Below are 18076 nucleotides of genomic sequence, written 5' to 3' on the forward strand. Positions count from 1 at the left end.
ACCTCAAAACACACATTTATTAAGGAGGTCAATGATCCTTTCAGGTTCTTTAAGGACCATTTCTAATTTTATATCGGATCGGTAGAATATCGATTATCGGTATCGGTAAATTTTATATTGTTACTTTATCGGTATCAGCCAAAATTTCATATCGGCCCATCCTTACAAAATATACACAATTAAACAAAAATCGCAAGTAGAAATATGAATGCTGAAAAATGATTCTTCATTCTGAAAGAGAAAATAGGGAAATTTAATTGCAGTCTGAAACACTGTACTACTCCACATGGAGAGAATTTCTGTCAGATTTGTATGCAAAGAGGCAAATAAAAGGTGGGAAAATGTAAAATCAAGGAACATTTTATAACATTTTGCTATGTTGGAACCATCAAGATTGAATGTATAATGTGAGAAAAGGTAAAATCAGGGTTCCACTGTATTTTTTTTTTTTATTATGTATGATCTACGATATTGTAATTTAACCTTAGTAATGCCATATTGTTTCAAATCTTTAACCCAGATCCTCTCACCAACCTTGAGGTATCTTAAATGTGTAACATTGTATTTTGTTTTATGATCAGCTTGTTCGTTTTTTATAACCTTATTCCTGTACGCAATTTGTCGACGATTCAATACTGTAGGTAGTAATTTGTGAGGTAACATTGGTAAATCAGACCTTAATTTCCTGTTTAGAAATAATTCTGTAGGAGAATAGCCATTTGCTAATGGAGTGTTTACACAGCGAAGCTGTTTGCTGCATGAATTTGTACTCTTTAGCAAAACAACAAAACTTATATTGAAATTGGGGTCCATTATCAGACCTAACCACATTACAAACACCATATCTAGCAAATAATTGTTTCATTTTTGTGATTATTGCATCTTCAGTCATTTGGTTCAAAGGAAATATCTAAAACAAGTTGAATAATCTGTGGCACCATTACATTTAAATAAAATTTATTCCCACCTTTTGCCATGGTCCATCAGGTAAACTTTCTGTGACAAATTGTTCTTTACAGTTACCTTTCAGTTCAATACATTAACAGCCGGCCTCTGTGGCAAAGTGGTTAGCACATCATGCTAGGACGCCAGGTGTTCCAGGTTTGAATCCTGGCCTGGGCATGAATGTCTGGGAGTGTCCATTCATCAGTTTCATGATATCATTACTCATCCCCATCTTCGCAAAGCCAAAAGGCAAATCAATACGTTAAGAGCAGTTTTTTTTAGTAATGTATTCAGTTGTGAAACAAGTCCCACCATACTGACATTTGTTCTCTCTGTATACATTTAGTGATTCCCTGATGACCTTGATGTATGAATTCTAAACCCTCTTGCTGCAGAGAACATGGTATAACAATACAAGAACCTTTTAACAATAAATGCTATACTGTAGAGAAATCATATCGATATTTTTAGTAAAAAAACAGTTCTACTGGAACGTTACTTTTCCCAGGTCCTCCATTCACTGTGTAGCACTTTATTTGTTTACATATCTCATCTTGAGCTTCACATTGTTTGATTTTTTCCAAATGATAATCTTTAACAGGACAGCTCTGAACAATAACATTCACAAATTCATTAACTTCATCACCTTAGTCCTCTCTATCTCAGTTATCAATATGATTTCTGGATAGATAATCAGCTAATGTAAGTTAGTACCAGGCATTGAACTTATGATCGTACTTCATTCACCTTATTCTAAATGTTTGCAATTTAGGAGTTAATTCATCAAAACTTTTAGAACCCAAAATCTGTATTAACAGTTTGTGATCTGTTTCTAAATTTAGTGTTAAACCTGAAACATATTCAGAAATGTTTTCCATTGCCCATGTTAAAAGCCAAGGCTTCATTTTATATCTGTACATATCTTTTGTTCTGTAGGTGTTAATTTTCTAGAAACATAAGCATCAATTTCTCTTTTTGTATCCTTTTGTTGATATGACACACCCTACTCTGAATGAGAAGCTGCATTTACTTCCCTGTACTGGTGGCATTCTCTGCATACTTTTCCTCAGAATTGTTGTTAAGAATTGTTTCTTCTTTTGTTTATTCAGCCGGTCTGTTTGTGGTTTTTGATAATTACCTGGTATGATGTTTTAGGTTTTCTTTCGTAAGCATTGCTGATAAAAGCAAGGATCTCATTCTCTCTCTTGCTTTGCATTTCACTACATAGTGCAATACAATTGTATTTTGTGTTATGTTTACACTAGATGACCACTTTCTTCGAGTTTAAGATGCAACATATGCCATTAGTCTGCCTTTGCTAATTTCTAATTGCAAAATATGTTGTGGATCTTGTCATCAAAGCAAGCAAATCCAAAGCTAGAATATCTCCCTCCCCCCCTTCCCCTCTGTCCCCTCCCTCCTTTAGTTTGGCTGACAAATTTTTGTAGAAGTCTACTAGAAATTGATAGGTATTTGATGTAATGGCTAAAGCATGCATGTTTTAAATTTTCTTTATTTTTAATGTCACACCACCTAAATTTCTTTCTGCACCCCTAAATGATTAATTCTAGTGCTGCTGCTGAGCATGATTAATGCATCATTAAATCTCCTTTGGATGTTCAGCTGGTTTCAGACTTAGCCTGTGCATGCTTATTGTTAATTTGAAATGCCATAATGAAACCAGATTTCAGTGTTGTATATTTCTGAGTATTTTAAATAAATTTCACTGGTCACATTTGAAAATTCTGAAGTTGAAATTGAGATGGTTGTTTCCAAGTGGTGAAGGGGTATGGTAACACATGACAAAGGTGCAGCAATTTGTTTAATACACAATGCTAATACTGTCATGATTTTTAAAAAAATGTTTGTGCTATTTCCAACTTTTCAGCATGTAGATGTATTATTCATGCACCCTGGTTTGTGATAAAAGTTCTAAATATGCAGTTTATTTTTCTAAGATAAGAGCTATGCAATCACCTGGTTACACATATTAATTAAAATGGGCGAATTGTTTTCAGGTTATTCATGGAACATTTGTAATTTTATATTAGATTTGTAGAATAGGTGTGTTTCACATATGTCACAAACTGTTGCATTGTGGGATCGAGCAGCCATGATTGAGGCCTGTTCTTGTAAACATATGCAATTCAAGTGGGCAAGCGGGAGATTTGAACTTTGTTTACGATGGTACATTGTGTAGTATTCGGTAGTTAAAACAAACTCACATTTATCCTCGAATTTTTCGAGAAAGAACAGAAGCTGCGCTTCAGGGCAGGGGACTGTAATTGTTGATCACAAGACGCCGCGCTGCATCTGGTTGGTGAGAATAAATTCTACCAACATAAATGAGCAAAGCAAACATTACAGTGTGTGTAGTGAACATTTCCTCTCAGGTAAGTTCATATGTCACCTTCCTCTGTGACTTTTAGTACAAATTGATATTTTGATTGATTGATTTGCTTTATCTTAGTTCGTTTTTAGTGCCACTTTTGGCTAATTTGCAAAGATGGAAATGAGTGATGACATGATGAAATTGATAAATGGACACTCGCGAACATCCATGCCCAAGCCAGGATTCGAACCCGGGACTCCTGGCATTGTAGTTTGATGTGCTAACCACTCCACCATGGAGGCCGGCATATCGCAAATTATTAAAGCAAGGAGTGAAATTACTCTTTTCGATCAACTCAACATTTTAAATTGCAGCTCTTGAATAAACTTTAAAAAGAAACAGTTGGCGATAATCACAGAGTCTTGGAATTTACAGTTAATCTGTATTGGATGTAAATATATCAAGCAGAATTCAAACCACTAATAAATACAAAAACATTGATTCCAGGTAGCTGGGTCAAGTAAATAAACACATGTGAACTACAGTTGGCCAATTTTAGGCCCTTTTTCATTTCGTTATTGTCCAGTACATATGGATTTACACCACAATACTTTGCTTTTTCTCCGTATCTTTTTCTGTCGACTGTCAAAGAGTTTGAACATATGAAAAATTACCGCTATTTCCAGAGAGCACAACATTGTCATTAATTTTATGCAATGTTACTGACATTTTACACAGTACTAACAACAAACGTACAGTTGGCGCAGGTGTAATGAATGCTACGTGGTGGGTATTTCCTTGCAGACGACAAACAACTTGGCCGCGAACATGTCGGTAGTGCAAATCCTGATGTCACATGAAACCCACCTATATGCATTACTAATATCATTAAATTTGACATTTTTTTGTTAACTGTTAAAATTTCTTATCAGTTCATCCCTAATTTATACTTTGAAGTGTTATTACTATTTGTAATGTCTCCAGTATGTATGATAATTAAGCTGATTTTTTAATTTCTGCATTGTGTATAGTTATGACAATATCAGTTTATCTTCAATAGACATGTGCTTCCTTCAGCTTGCATTTGTACATGTGTGATTGAAATGTTTAAATGTGTATTTGACATTGTATTATCAAATTGAATATTTTTCAGGCAAAATCTTGAAGTCACTGCAATGGTTCTAAATACAATAGCAACAGAATTATATCTGGTGAATATGCATATATCTGAATCATTAAGTGCTGTATTGTCAAAATTTTTTAATACACCACATGAACACCTCAAGAGATGGTCAGAGGTAAGCTTTGTGTTGCTAAATGTAATCATTAGAGACCCAATATTTAAACTATATTTCCAGTAACATTATACACTTTAGTTTAAAAATATGAGGTGGTGTTCATTATTTATTAAGGGATGTATACAGTTTGGCTTTGGGCCGATATAGCATGTGACTGCACATGGGCGAGGCATGGTGCAGATGCTGGCATTTTCATCCTTTAACGTCCTGCTTATTTTTAACACATACAGGTATTGGACAAAATAATGGAAACAAGAGTCAGAAGTGGGACATATTTTCAATGTGCCTGGTAACATTGAGCACGGCGAAAATCAACCTTCTCTTGTTTGTTGCAGGTAGTATGTACTGTGCACTGACAGTAGAGTGAGGCAGTGTGGTAGTGCACATTGTTCAGGTGTAGTGAGTGACCAGTATAGCCGACCTGATGGAGTTTGAAAGAGGTCGAATTGTTGGTGCCCATTTCACTGGAGCATCTGTGAGCAAAACAGCGAAGTTAAGCGGTGTAACGGTCTCGAAAGTCATGACCGCATACACAGTGCATGGTGAAACAGGGTCTGCTAAGCACAATAGTGGTTGAAAGACGAAGCTGCAGGAAAGGGACCGCCGGGCCTTGAAGCATATTGTAACGTTGCAGAAGAAAACAATGGCTGCCAAAGTGACTACAGAACTTAATCAGCACCTAAACACCCCATGTCATGCAAAACAGTGAGGCGGGAACTGCATGAAATGGGTATCCATGGACGTGTTGCTATAGCCAAGCCCCTAATAACTGAGACGAGTGCTCAAAGACGACGTGCATGGTGCAATGACCACAAAACTTGGACATTGGCGGACTGGAAACATGTCATTTGGTCAGACTAGTCAACCTTTACCCTCTTCTCCACTACTGGACGTATGTTTGTAAGGTAGGCACCCTCGGCAGCATACGATGTGGACTGTCACTGCCCGACTGTCAAACATGGTGGCAGCTCTATTATGGTCTGGGGCGCTATATCATGGTATTCGGCAGCCCCCCTTGTCACATTACACTGTCGGGTCTCATAAGCAGTGTATAGAGAACTCTTGGGTAACCAGATCCACCCAATGGTGCAAACCTTATTTCCAAACCGGAATGCCATCCAGGATGATAATGCCCCTCCCCTATTCATACTGCTGGCACTGTTCAATAGTGGTTTCGAGAGCATGCTGATGAGGTTCAACATCTTCCCTGGCCCACCCAGTTCCCAGACCTGAATATTATCAAGCCTCTGTGGGCTGTTTTGGAAACCAGGGTTCAGCGTCGATTTCCACCTCCTTCGTCTCTACCTCAGCTGGAGGCTGTGCTGCATGAAGAATGGCTTCAAATTCCACTCACCACCATTCAGAACTTGTATCGGTCTATTCCGTCCTGAATCCAAGCTGTATTGCATGCTAAAGGTGGCCCAACACCGTATTAATACATGATGTTCCGACTTCCACAGGTGTTTCCATTATTTTGTCCAATACCTGTATCTTTAACATGCAGAAAATTATATTTATATTGCATAACGAGTACTAACCTGTGTTATGAGAGTTGTCCAAAATGGTGGCCAACTGCATTCACACATTCCTGGCATCTTTTGATGAAATTTTGATTGAGACACAAAAGTCCCTCTTCCGTAATTTTTGTAAGTTCTGTTCATATATTGTCTTTCAGTTCATCTATTGTGTGGAGGATTGTTTCTACAGACTATTTTTTTAGGGCTCACCACAAATAATAAATTACCTGCAAAACAGAGAAATTACACTGCATGCTAAGATGAACAGAACTGTACTGATATGTGAGCAACAACAATTCCACGTGCAACGTGAACTTGAGACAGTGCATTGCTTTGTAAGCTCTCCTGGTGCCTCAACAATCAACTTTTGCATGTCAATGCGATGGCATTTTCTTTAACAGAATGATCACGAATGACAATACTGTAACTGCTGACAACTTGCTTCTACTGTTGGATTAGAAATTATGGATAATTCAGTTTGGGATCCAATTAATTACTAACCAGCAGACCTACATAAAAATGAGTTGCATTCAAATTTAGCTTATTCAGTTACTCGTTAATCTGCACACACAGATTTCCATTGAACTGTGGAAACTGTGGGCTGTCACAGCAAGTCTGTACAAGCTGTGTTGCTACATTCCACAAACATCTTTACTCCGTTAAAAGAAATCTGAATAAAATCGGTTTTGCAATGTGACTTGACAGTGGTAACGGATTTTAAAAACAGATGCAAAGGGTTTAAATTAGGGATGGGACCGATTAATCGGTACTCTATTGGTATTGGCCGATATAGGCATATCGGTGTATCGGTTTATTGGTAATAGTACCAATTATTTTACCGATCGGATATATCAATAAATATCTGATAATTTAGTGCAAAATTCTGCCATTTTGTTGTAATTTTAATAGATCTCCATGCCCTACTTTCTAAAAAAGTAAATGTTTAAATATGCAATTTCTTTTGCACCGCATTCACCTTGAAACACACCTTTATTAAGGAGGTCAATGAACCTTTCAGGTTCTTCAAGGACCATTTTTGATTTTATATTGGATCGGTAGAATATCTGTTACCGGTATTGGTAAATTTTATATCGGTACTTTATCGGTATCAGCCAAAATTTCATATCGGCCCATCCCTAGTTTAAATAGAAGACCAGGTTCATATTTGTAGGACTATCCAATCCTAAGAAAAAGTTATTTCACAAATTGAGAAGAATGCAATTTTGACCAATTTTTAAAATCTGAAAATTAAGAATTGTGTTGAAATCCTTTCTGCCTGCACCTTATTAAAATTTCATCATGATCAAACCACCTATTTTTTATTTATAGAATTTCAAAGAGTGATCATTAGGAAACCTGAAAAAAATTGCATTTCTTTTGTTTTCACGACGATAAAAAATTGAAGACCTACTTGAAAAAAAAATGTTAGCATAAATTAACACAGAATTAACTAAGATAAATTTTGATATAACTCATTTTTATGTAGGTATACTATACTGGTTAATTTTTAATTGGAGTCCAAACTCAAAATTGTTAATCCGGCAAGTGTTTAACAATCGTAGGAAAACAAGTTACAAACAGAACAATCAAAAGTTCATCAAAAGATTCCAGGAATGTGTGAATGCAGTTAGCTTCCACTTTGAAAAACACTTATAACTTATAGTACTCATTATACAATATAAATATAATTGTTTGCATGCTATAGATATGTGCGTAAAAATAAGTGGGACATTATGGTACAAAATTGCTGGCATCTGCACCATGCCTTGCTGTTCTGCACTCATGTGTTATCTCGGCCCAGAGCCAAAATTATCGCACTGTACTAACAAATTAATTAGATTTTATGGTTCTCAATTTTACCTAAATAAGGAATTCATAATGAAAGTATGTTATGTTGTTATGTAGAAAGCTAATTGATTAATGTTGCTACTTCCTGAGAAGATTTATGCATTCCATCATTTCAAAATTAAAAACTAACTTTTCATGTGTGCCATAAAAAGCTGTTGGAGAATGCTCTGTGTGATTCATTTCTATTAACAGCAGTTAATAGTGTAGTGTACTGAGATAGTGACATAAAGTCTCATAACTGATAATTTTGTATCCAAATTTATAGTAAATAAAAAATTGACAAGAATGGTAAATATTAGATCAGTCATATATAACACATGTTAAGTAATGCCTTCACTTACTATTTTGCATGATGAATGAATACGCCACCCAAAAATACACCCTTTCATTTAAAATTTTCAATTTCTACTTCATACCTACTTTTAAACTTTCTGAACTAGAAAGGATGCTGTGTGGTTCTGTGCATAAAGTAGAGAATTTGCAGCTTCTTTCTTATGGATACAAACTGGCTCAGTTGCCAAGTTTTATTGGTTTTTCATCCAGTTCGCTAATATTTCACAAAAAAGACATTCACTTCATAGGAAAGCACACATTTTGCATTAATTCGCAAATAATATCCATGCATGTGTGGGGGAAGGGAAAGAAATGTACAATGTATGTCCCGGGTTTGAACCCTATAGTGGAACCACAAGGAAAGAAACCTGCGCAGACCCCATCGCGCTGGCGGGTGGGGGAAAAAGACAGGAGGAAGGAGCCTTCAGAGCGGCCAACGTCAGTGTTGCCAGACCTATTAATTTCTCGGTAGGATTCCATAATAAACTATTGCTATGGCACCTCCGACGGCCTGCTCAAAAACTAGTTTCCTGGTCACCTTACTTGAACATGGGGGGGAGAGTGGAACTCCACTCAGCCATGAAAAGTGCTGTTTGAACTGTGAAATTATGCCAAACTATGTGCTAGGACATTATTATTATTTTATTACTATTACTACATTACCATGGGCGTCCGGAAGGGGGGGCGTGGCCCCCCTGGAAAATGAAAGTCAACCAAAAATTATATATTTTTCACATATAATTTCATTTCAGCTGCAATAATGTGTGTTAATTATTGCATGAATATGATACATTGAAATTTAAGCAATGTTTTTTGAGGGAACAACACTATTATTGGAGAAAATGTGCCTTCTTTGCCCCCCCTGGAAAAAATACCTTCCTTTCCCCTGCCTGGAAATAATCCTGCGGACGTCCATGTACATTACTATTTTTAGATGGTTGTATTTTATCCCACCCGAAAAGTGAGTTGATTTCAGTTACAGTAATTTACATCCATTATTATAATAGGGATGTAGAAACGTGATAATTTCAAACTCAAGTGGTGTTTTCTGAGAGGGCAACATTATACGGGGTAATATGCCTCGTTTACCCGCCTGATAAAAATACATTGTTTCCCCCTCGCTGGAAAGAATCTGCAGACATCCTCTTGCCCCCCAGTGCGCACGCCTATGCCGCCCCCGAGAAGGTCGTTCATCCGCTACTATTAGATCATCGGATTTTGTAGCAGATCTTCTGGTTTCCCAAGGAACAATCTCCTGAATTTTTCAAACCTGACCTGGCAACACTGCCCCGAACACCGATAACGGCAGAGAAGTTGCGCGAACGCTTTGGGCGGAAGTTTTTTTTCCTTGTGGTCGAGCTATAGTCAAGGCATGGGTGTATTATTATGTTTGTCTCATTTTGAATTTCACTTGTTTATTTTTCATTCTCATCATCATGATTAATCCAAGAGGTAAAAAAGTCACATGAAATAACCAAATTAGAAATTAGATTAGAAAGAGATGAAAGTATTGATGGTTCTAAAGGGGGGGAGGGGGAATGTTTACATGAACATGGATCTGATGCATAATGGTTACAGAGAAATCACAGTGTGTAATTGTTAGTAGTTACCTGGTTAGAAAAGATAATTTTATTATTTCTGTGGGAATCTAATTTTATTGACTAAAATAGTGTAAAGTGTAACCCAAGCAACTGAAATAGGCTCTTGTTGGGAATTGAACCACAGTACATAAATATTTGTATCTCTTAACAGTTGTTGTAGGAAAGCTTCATGAAGGTTTGTTTTTCACAAATTCCATCTATGTGCAGAGGTAACATGGCAGTAATTGGAGTATAAGTCACTCGGTCTGAGATATTGATTGGTTACACTGCTGCAAATTTGCTGGAAATAGTGTCATTTTTTTTATTATTTTATATTTAAGTTTGATTGTCAAAATCTCTGAACAAGTTTTTTTCCTAAATACATTGCCATCGAGCTTACCTTCTGCAATTATTGGCAATTGTGCTGCTTTGCCACTCCACCTGATGCTGATGCAAAACAGCAAGCATTGATTTTTAAGTGTTTTGGGTGAAGAACATCTTCCATCCAGAAGGCATTTTAGTGCATTTAATTTGTTGTCTTGTTTTCTTTTCAACAGCATTAGGAATATTTTTAGTAGCCATCACCTAATGTTCAAGTAGTTTCAATTTGAAGTTCTCTTTATGCACAGAGAGACTGATTGGGACTGGATCTACAGTTTAATGTGGGATCCAAACCACTATGTACCTAAACTGGGTATCAAACCTGTAACTCCTTGATTACAAAGAAATGACATAATGGTCAAGTTTTGTGGACAAAACTGGAAGAAATGTTATTAACATTCATAACTGTAATTTATTATAAAACTTGTATGCATGTAAATACATATTTCTAAATTGTAGATGATACTTAACAATTTTACCTGCTGAAATAATTTATTATTGTTTTGTCATCTTGTTTTATGAATTCTTCTAGTGAAAAGATCTAATGCAAATATCTTACTTTTCAGATAGCCACAGGCAACTCACCAAAAAGTGAAAATGATTCCCTCAATGTGTCTGGATTAGATACGATGGAAAATTCATTTTTAATATGCTGGAAAAATTTTCTTACTGTAATTCTCAAGCATGAAAATTTTAACAAGATGCTTTCAGAATGCCAATTTCTTTCAATCCATGCATTTGACACCCTCGTGAGGGAACTTGATGTGGAGAAATCAACCAATATGAAGATAGTTGTGCACGTAGCAGAGTTGTACTTACTCCTACTGTCTCATTGGAGAGAGTAAGTTTAAACATTATTATTATTATATTGTTTGCGTAAGGTTGAAGATTATACAGTGAAATCACAGTTACATGTTTCGCGATAGTACGGTTTTCTCGTTAGTATGTTTTATTCTGGCAGTCCCTGCCAATTCACATAAGCCTGCGTACTATTACAGGGAGGTTATTGCAGCATGACACCGCAAGAGCGTCGGCCGCTTGCCGGCCCAGTCATGCAACAGGTGCCGGCAAATTGCGTAACAGATAGCCCGTTACACAAACCGCTTGTTTTGTAATGTTTCCACTTTTCACAATTATAGTTACAATTACAACTTAAATAAGCACGTACCTTGCCGCAAGGATGCTGGAAAAGGTGTCCTCTAAAATACAAATATTTCTGGCACTTTATTTCTGCCCATATCGCTTCTGACAGCAATGACTCATCCAACATAAAGGATTCAATTTTTCATTCTTGTCTTGCCTTCGAATAAACAAAACCGTGACTCTTATTTTGCAGATAACACAAGATTAATCCTTTTGAACACTAGAGTCAGTGGCGTGCCCAAGATTTTCGAGGGGGGAGGTTACGTATACATTATTATGCAAAACGAAAGCGCAGATAAACGAATTATTTAACAGTGTCACTTAATTTTAACGTGTGAATATTTTTGAAGTAAAGTAGCGATCATACACTGTGTGCGTTTTTCTTTCTGAGAGCGCCATTTGAAATAAGCACTTTTCCCCTTTTGCTACTATGGGATAAACTGAATATAAAAGGCTATAACTGCTCAACAACTGCATCTTTTTAAGAAATTTAAATTCTAAATGTAAGAATGAACAAAAAGCAACATTTTATGTAAATTCCGACAATTGTGAGTCCAGGGGGAAATGGGGGCCAAATCCCAAAGTTCTATTTTCCCCGTAATTACGCAAAATTTCTGAACGTCGTAATTTCCATATTTTTTTTTTTCAAAGTTGCGGCAGGAGCATTACATATCCTCATAGAGTAGTCTTTTGTTGTGCTTCCCTCAAAATTTGGTCCATCCAGTGTCTATAGAGCCGACGCTAGAAGCGAAATTCCTCAGATGTCGCAAGAGCATCAGCGGCTTATCGGAGTAGTGGTAAGCCGCGAGAAGCCTCTCGATACTACGCGAATGCGACAGCTGTCGGCTACCAGTTGTTTAGACGTGTTCACTTCGGTTTGCGTTTATCAGTACTCGTGTTGTTTATACTGTGTTATTGAGTTGGTGTGCTAAAGTGCTAGTGCTTTATCGTGTGTTATTTGTTATTCATTCATTAGTTATGCCGCCAAACAAATATAGTCTTGAACAAAGAGTTTTTATGTACGATGCTTACGTGAAAACGAACTCTTGCAGAAAAGTAGTCAGGCGAGTCACAAGAAAATTTCCTGGCAATCCTGTTCCGGACAGACATACTGTTTACAACCTCGTTAAAAGATTACGAGAGACAGGATCTCTTGAACCTAAGAAACGTGTTTCCAGACGACGTGTTCTTACGGAAGAAAAGCTAGACGAAATTGGTGAACGACTTGAACATACTCCAAAAAAATCCCTCCGTCGGCTTGCTCAGGAAACAGGCATTTCAAAATCCTCAGCACGAAATGCCACTAAATTACTTAGATTAAAACCCTACAAAATTACAGTGGTTCATGAATTGCAACCGCGCGATCACGCGACTAGAGTTCGATTCTGTAACTGGATGCTGGATAATATTGTTGCTGGCAGAGTAAATCCAGAATTAATCATATTTTCAGACGAAGCTTGGTTCGAATTGAATGGCCGAGTTATTTCACAAAACAATCGCTATTGGAGCGCAGAAAAACCTGACCTTGTGCATGAAGTTCCGCTCCATCCTGCAAAAATTGGTGTGTGGTGTGGTTTGAATGCGCACAGAATAATAGGGCCTATTTTTTATGAAGGTACTATCAATGGTGAAAGGTATCGAAGAGACATACTACAACCTTTTTTTGAACAATTAACGGACATTGAATGCCAGCAGTCATTTTTTCAGCAGGACTCTGCTACTGCTCACACTGCTTATGAATCACTTAATTTTATTGCCGAGATTTTTGAGGACAGAATTATCAGTACTGAGTTGTGGCCCTCTCGTAGCCCCGATCTTACTCCTTGTGATTATTATTTATGGGGAACATTAAAAAACAAAGTGTATCAGAATAACCCGCGTACAATAGAGGATTTAAAAGAAAATATAAGAAGAGAAATTGCCAGAATCACACCTGAGGAGCTTATGGATGTTCAGAGGAATTTCATACGCAGATGCCGGAAATGTATTGGTGTTGAAGGAGGTCATTTTCAACATCATTTATAACACAGAAGGTTAGTGATCATCATTATTATTAGTTTTAAATATAATTTTACACTTTCGGTTTGCTTTATGCGCCGCGATGCTGTCTTCCCTTTCTGTCAACCGAGGATAAAGTAGAGATGTCTAAGAAAGATTAGATGTCTGAAATAAGGTTGTAATTGTAACTGTAATTGTGAAAAGTGGAAACATTACAAAACAAGCGGTTTCTGTTACGGACTATCTGTTACGCAATTTGGCGGCACCTGATGCATGACAAGGCCGTTAAGCGGCCGACGCTCTCGCGGTGTCTAAGAAAGATTTCATGTCAAAAATAAAGTGCCAGAAATATTTGTATTTTAGAGGACACCTTTTCCAACATCCTTACGACAAGGTACGTGCTTATTTAAGTTGTAATTGTAACTATAATTGTGAAAAGTGGAAACATTACAAAACAAGCGGTTTGTGTAACGGGCTATCTGTTACGCAATTTGCCGGCACCTGTTGCATGACTGGGCCGGCAAGCGGCCGACGCTCTTGCGGTGTCATGCTGCAATAACCTCCCTGTATATTTCAGTTGTTCGATTTTCAGATACATTACTTTTTCAGATATACGTTCAACGATTTCAGTCCTAACAAGGAAACTACTTCAGTTATACATTTTTAACCATGTTTGCTCGAAAGAATGCCTGCTCTTCAAGATTTCCGTGATGATAACATGTGCCACCTGTTCCCGCTACAACCACAGGACCAGACTCTCAGCTTGGAATTATATTTTTGTCACTTGCATCGGAGGGCAGGAAATGGGCAATGCACCCTAGAACAAGATTGGCCTGTTGTAAATAATCCTTCTTTTGTTCTTTGCATTTTGTTGGGCAAGCCGTATCTGCCTAAAGCGGATCAGAAACTGATATCTTTCAAGCTGTCAGACAAGTCACTGGCACCACACTTCACAGCCTGTCGTAAATATTACAAACAAGCTGAAGAAAGGGAGAGGGAGTCAACAATGGTTCGCAGGTGGGGAAAAGTTCTGCTGTGTCTTATTACCATGATATTTAAAGATAAACTTGCTTATGAACATAAACATTAGCCTTGTCACTGTGAAGGACTTTTAATTCAAGGGAAGCGTCACACTGTAAATTGTTCGCGACAACCATTCATAATGCACAGCTCTTCATGGATGTATCCAATTAAAATAATGTGCAATGGCATGCGAACGTCTCTCCATAGACGTCACTTTGATCTCGATGCATTACCGACGCGCTAAACAAATTTTAAGGCGTTTTTCCAACACCTCGAAAAGGAGCAAATTGATACAAGAATTCAGTCATAACTTTTTACTGGTTAAAGATACGTCGTAAAAACCTTCACCATTGCATTTCTCGTGAAATTCTAGCCTGATTTGATATATCATATCACCCCCTTCCCATTTAAAATTCTGAAGTTGAATTCAATATGGCGGACATCAAGATGGCCACCGACCGCGCGGGTAGCGTCAATGTGGTTCCCCTTTGGCCTGGCATCGATTGGTCATCACCATTTCCACGTTGCGCGCTGCAGTGGCCTTGTACCGAGGGTGTTAAGTGACTTTTTGAGCCACCCTGTATATTAAATGCACGTCTCGTATGGTTATTACCTTAAACTATAAACATATATAGGTAAACACTAATATTCACCATACGCACGTACTAACTCTAGGTTAGTTTTCATCTTCAAATATAACATACCATTTTAAGGTTAGTTTCAGTTAGGGATGTGCCGAAGCCGATTACAGATGTATGAAAATCGGCAGAAATTGACATATCGGCATCGGCAAAAATCCGATATTTAAACCGGTACAGATTATACTAGAGTTTTACCTTCTAATAAGTTTTATATTCTAGTTTTGTAAGATTTATTGACAATTAAGTTATGATTCATCATTATTGTAGAGTTTTTGTAATAAAATTATTGCAAACTCTCATTCAGAGGACCAACCTAATTTAAAATCGGAAATAAAACAGAACATTGCTGAACCAGGATCTGCTGTTGTGTTGGAAATTCAAAAAATAATATTCAAACCTGAAGCAAGTGCTGAGAAAATACTTGGGCATACCTGCTGCATCAGTATTCAGTGATTGAATGTTCAGTGTTGCTGAACAGATTTGCGATAAGAGAAGAAGTAGGTTACTTACTGAAGTGATTCCAAAACTCATGTTTCTGAAGTTGAATCTGGCAGCAGTAAATTGCTGACATTAAGAACAGGAATTCATTTTGCATTTCAAACAACTGCTTGTGTACTAATGTTAAATCTCTTGAGAATCCATGTTCTTAAAGGTTCACATAACCACCATTTGTAGATGCAAATGTACATTCGCATCTCTTGAGAATACATATGTATATACATATGATATGCAATACAAATGTACATACCAAATTTATTTTTGTCATGCTGAAAATAACATCCCATTTCTGTTTAATAATTTTATATATCGGAATTGGTTAAATATCGGCATTGGTTCCAAAAATTATCAGTGAGTACATCGGCATCGGTAAATTTTCAGCTTTGTCACATCCCTAGTTTCAGTCATCTTCTATTTAATCATGCAACAGAGTAATTATTGTAATGATAAAATTGTTCCAATAACAATTAACATGCATTTTATTTGCCAACAAGAAAATTTATCAAAATTGATTGCAAAATATTCATCAATTACAATTGCAGACTTACGACTTTTCCAAATTTACGGCGTGATTTATTAACAAGAGAAGTAGGTTAATTCAACTTCCAATCAACAAACATGCATGTAACAACAAATACGTATACATGTCTGCATATGCACATAGAAATAACATTGACTTTTAAAAAGCAAGACTAGATTAACACAGGTACCAAGACATAATATAATTATAATCCCATTCTTGAATTGAATGTGCACAATGTGTGTTGTTTCTAGATTTATAATAATTAATCAATTTGATTAGGCAATTTTTGATGCTACTGCACAAGGAATAAGGAATCAAAATTCTTAAAAATGGTAAGTGCTTTCAGGATTGGTGATTTGCATATTGTACCTTTTGTACTTCCAATCACTCATAGAAAACGATGTTAAATAATCACAATTCTACAACCAATTTTAGTTTTCAGTATCACAGGCATTGCAAAAATGGATTTTGAAATATTCGTGCACTTTAGTTGGGTTCGATGATATAGCGTCTAGTAATCCAACAAAATTTTCATCCAAATTAAGTTCAAAATTCTTGCAAGGAAAAATCATCCAAACCTTATCAATATTTTAGTTCTGTTGGCCTTTCAAAGTATTAGGACAATCTATAGTTCAATATGGATTTTTCCATGTATTAAAAATATAATGTTCACTTTTCTCATCCAAATATCACAGAAGAGATCAACGTACCTGAAAATAAATTACTAGTCAAAAGACATAGCAAACGTAAGTATTTTTACGGCACCATCCAGAAAACCCAATGTAAATATACACGTGTATCAGTTCCAAAGCATAATAGCAGCCTTCGTTGTGGAATGGATATTCATGCATCATTGCTTCTTCGTACGTGATCTCGACTGCATGCTGGCCACAAGGTGGTTAAAGTAATACGATGTTAACAGTTTGAATCCAAGATGTGTAATGCTGGAATTTTAGGTCTGCATCTAGCTAACAGATCTAATTCAATTTACAGTGCCAGGTGGCAGAAGGAACTTAAGCTGTCAGAAGGACCTGCCATCTGATGGCAAAAATGAGAACTACTTCAAGTTTCAAAGAACGAGAAGGTTCATATTTTGAGTGTAACGAATTGCGAATGTTTTTAAAAGATCGCAGATGTTACGCATAACACTGGTGCCAGTAGCAGCCTCCCTTCAAACAGACTGGCACCAACAGACAGGTGGCTGAATAGAAGGTCCTGCACATTTTAAAGGTAGAGCACTTGTTGGAGATAGAGCAGCGTGCTTCCCTAACCAAGTTGCAGAAAGAAAGGAGGAAGAATTATTGTATTGTAACGGACACATGAGCAATATTTCCTATGCAGACAGCTTCATTAAAAAAAAAAAAAAAAAAAAAAGGCTGCTTCATGAAATCATTGCATAGCTGTGCACAGCAGATTAATGAGCTCTTGTGAGGGGAGATTGGTAACTTTTTTCATTGGTTCCTAAAACAATATCGGATAACTGGGATTGGCAAATTCTTCTTACTTTTTTCCCAGCAAACAAGAAGAAAGTAACATTTTTCAAGCAATTTCCCCCCTCCCTCCCTTCCTCTCTCGTCTACAAGGAAGATTAACTAAAGAAGTGTGAATAGTATATGAACAAAAGACACCTCAGTCACACTTTAAAGTGTGTTAAAACCCTAGAGAAAGCAGCATTTAGTGACTATTGGTTTGGCAATAATTTACTTGTTCTTTGATCATAAGGCAGGAGTTCAAGGTTGCATGGTGAATGAATGAGACTGCTTCAAAAGCAAGGAAGTAGGGAGGGAGAGGTCGCCTGGCATGCAGAATAGGCTTCTGGCAAATTTTGTGATCGGCAGGGCTTGGAAAATGATTAAAGCGGGTGATGAGAGTTAGGGTAAACTATTACTTAATTTTACCATTTCAATTATCTTTCAATAATATGTTTTTCTCAGTTATACATATTTTCCCCTCTGTACCCCATAAAACGTGTAATTGAGATTTCACTGTATATTTGTGAAGAGCTTGTGTCTCATA

At 36.9% G+C, this 18076-nt stretch overlaps 1 protein-coding gene across 2 annotated transcripts in view; it reads left to right on the forward strand.

Annotated features, from left to right (window-relative positions):
- Positions 1 to 18076, forward strand: part of LOC145984131 (nucleoporin Nup188-like) — a 236228-nt gene that overhangs the window by 149670 nt on the left and 68482 nt on the right. For both annotated transcript variants that reach the window (XM_083117569.1, XM_083117567.1), the window contains exons 17-18: positions 4431 to 4575; positions 10801 to 11075. In XM_083117569.1, the coding sequence (XP_082973695.1) occupies positions 4431 to 4575; positions 10801 to 11075 (420 nt within the window). The remainder of the gene's footprint in view (positions 1 to 4430; positions 4576 to 10800; positions 11076 to 18076) is intronic.

Source organism: Lepisma saccharinum, chromosome 2, assembly GCF_977018435.1.
Source record: "Lepisma saccharinum chromosome 2, izLepSacc3.1, whole genome shotgun sequence".
NCBI lineage: Eukaryota > Metazoa > Arthropoda > Insecta > Zygentoma > Lepismatidae > Lepisma > Lepisma saccharinum.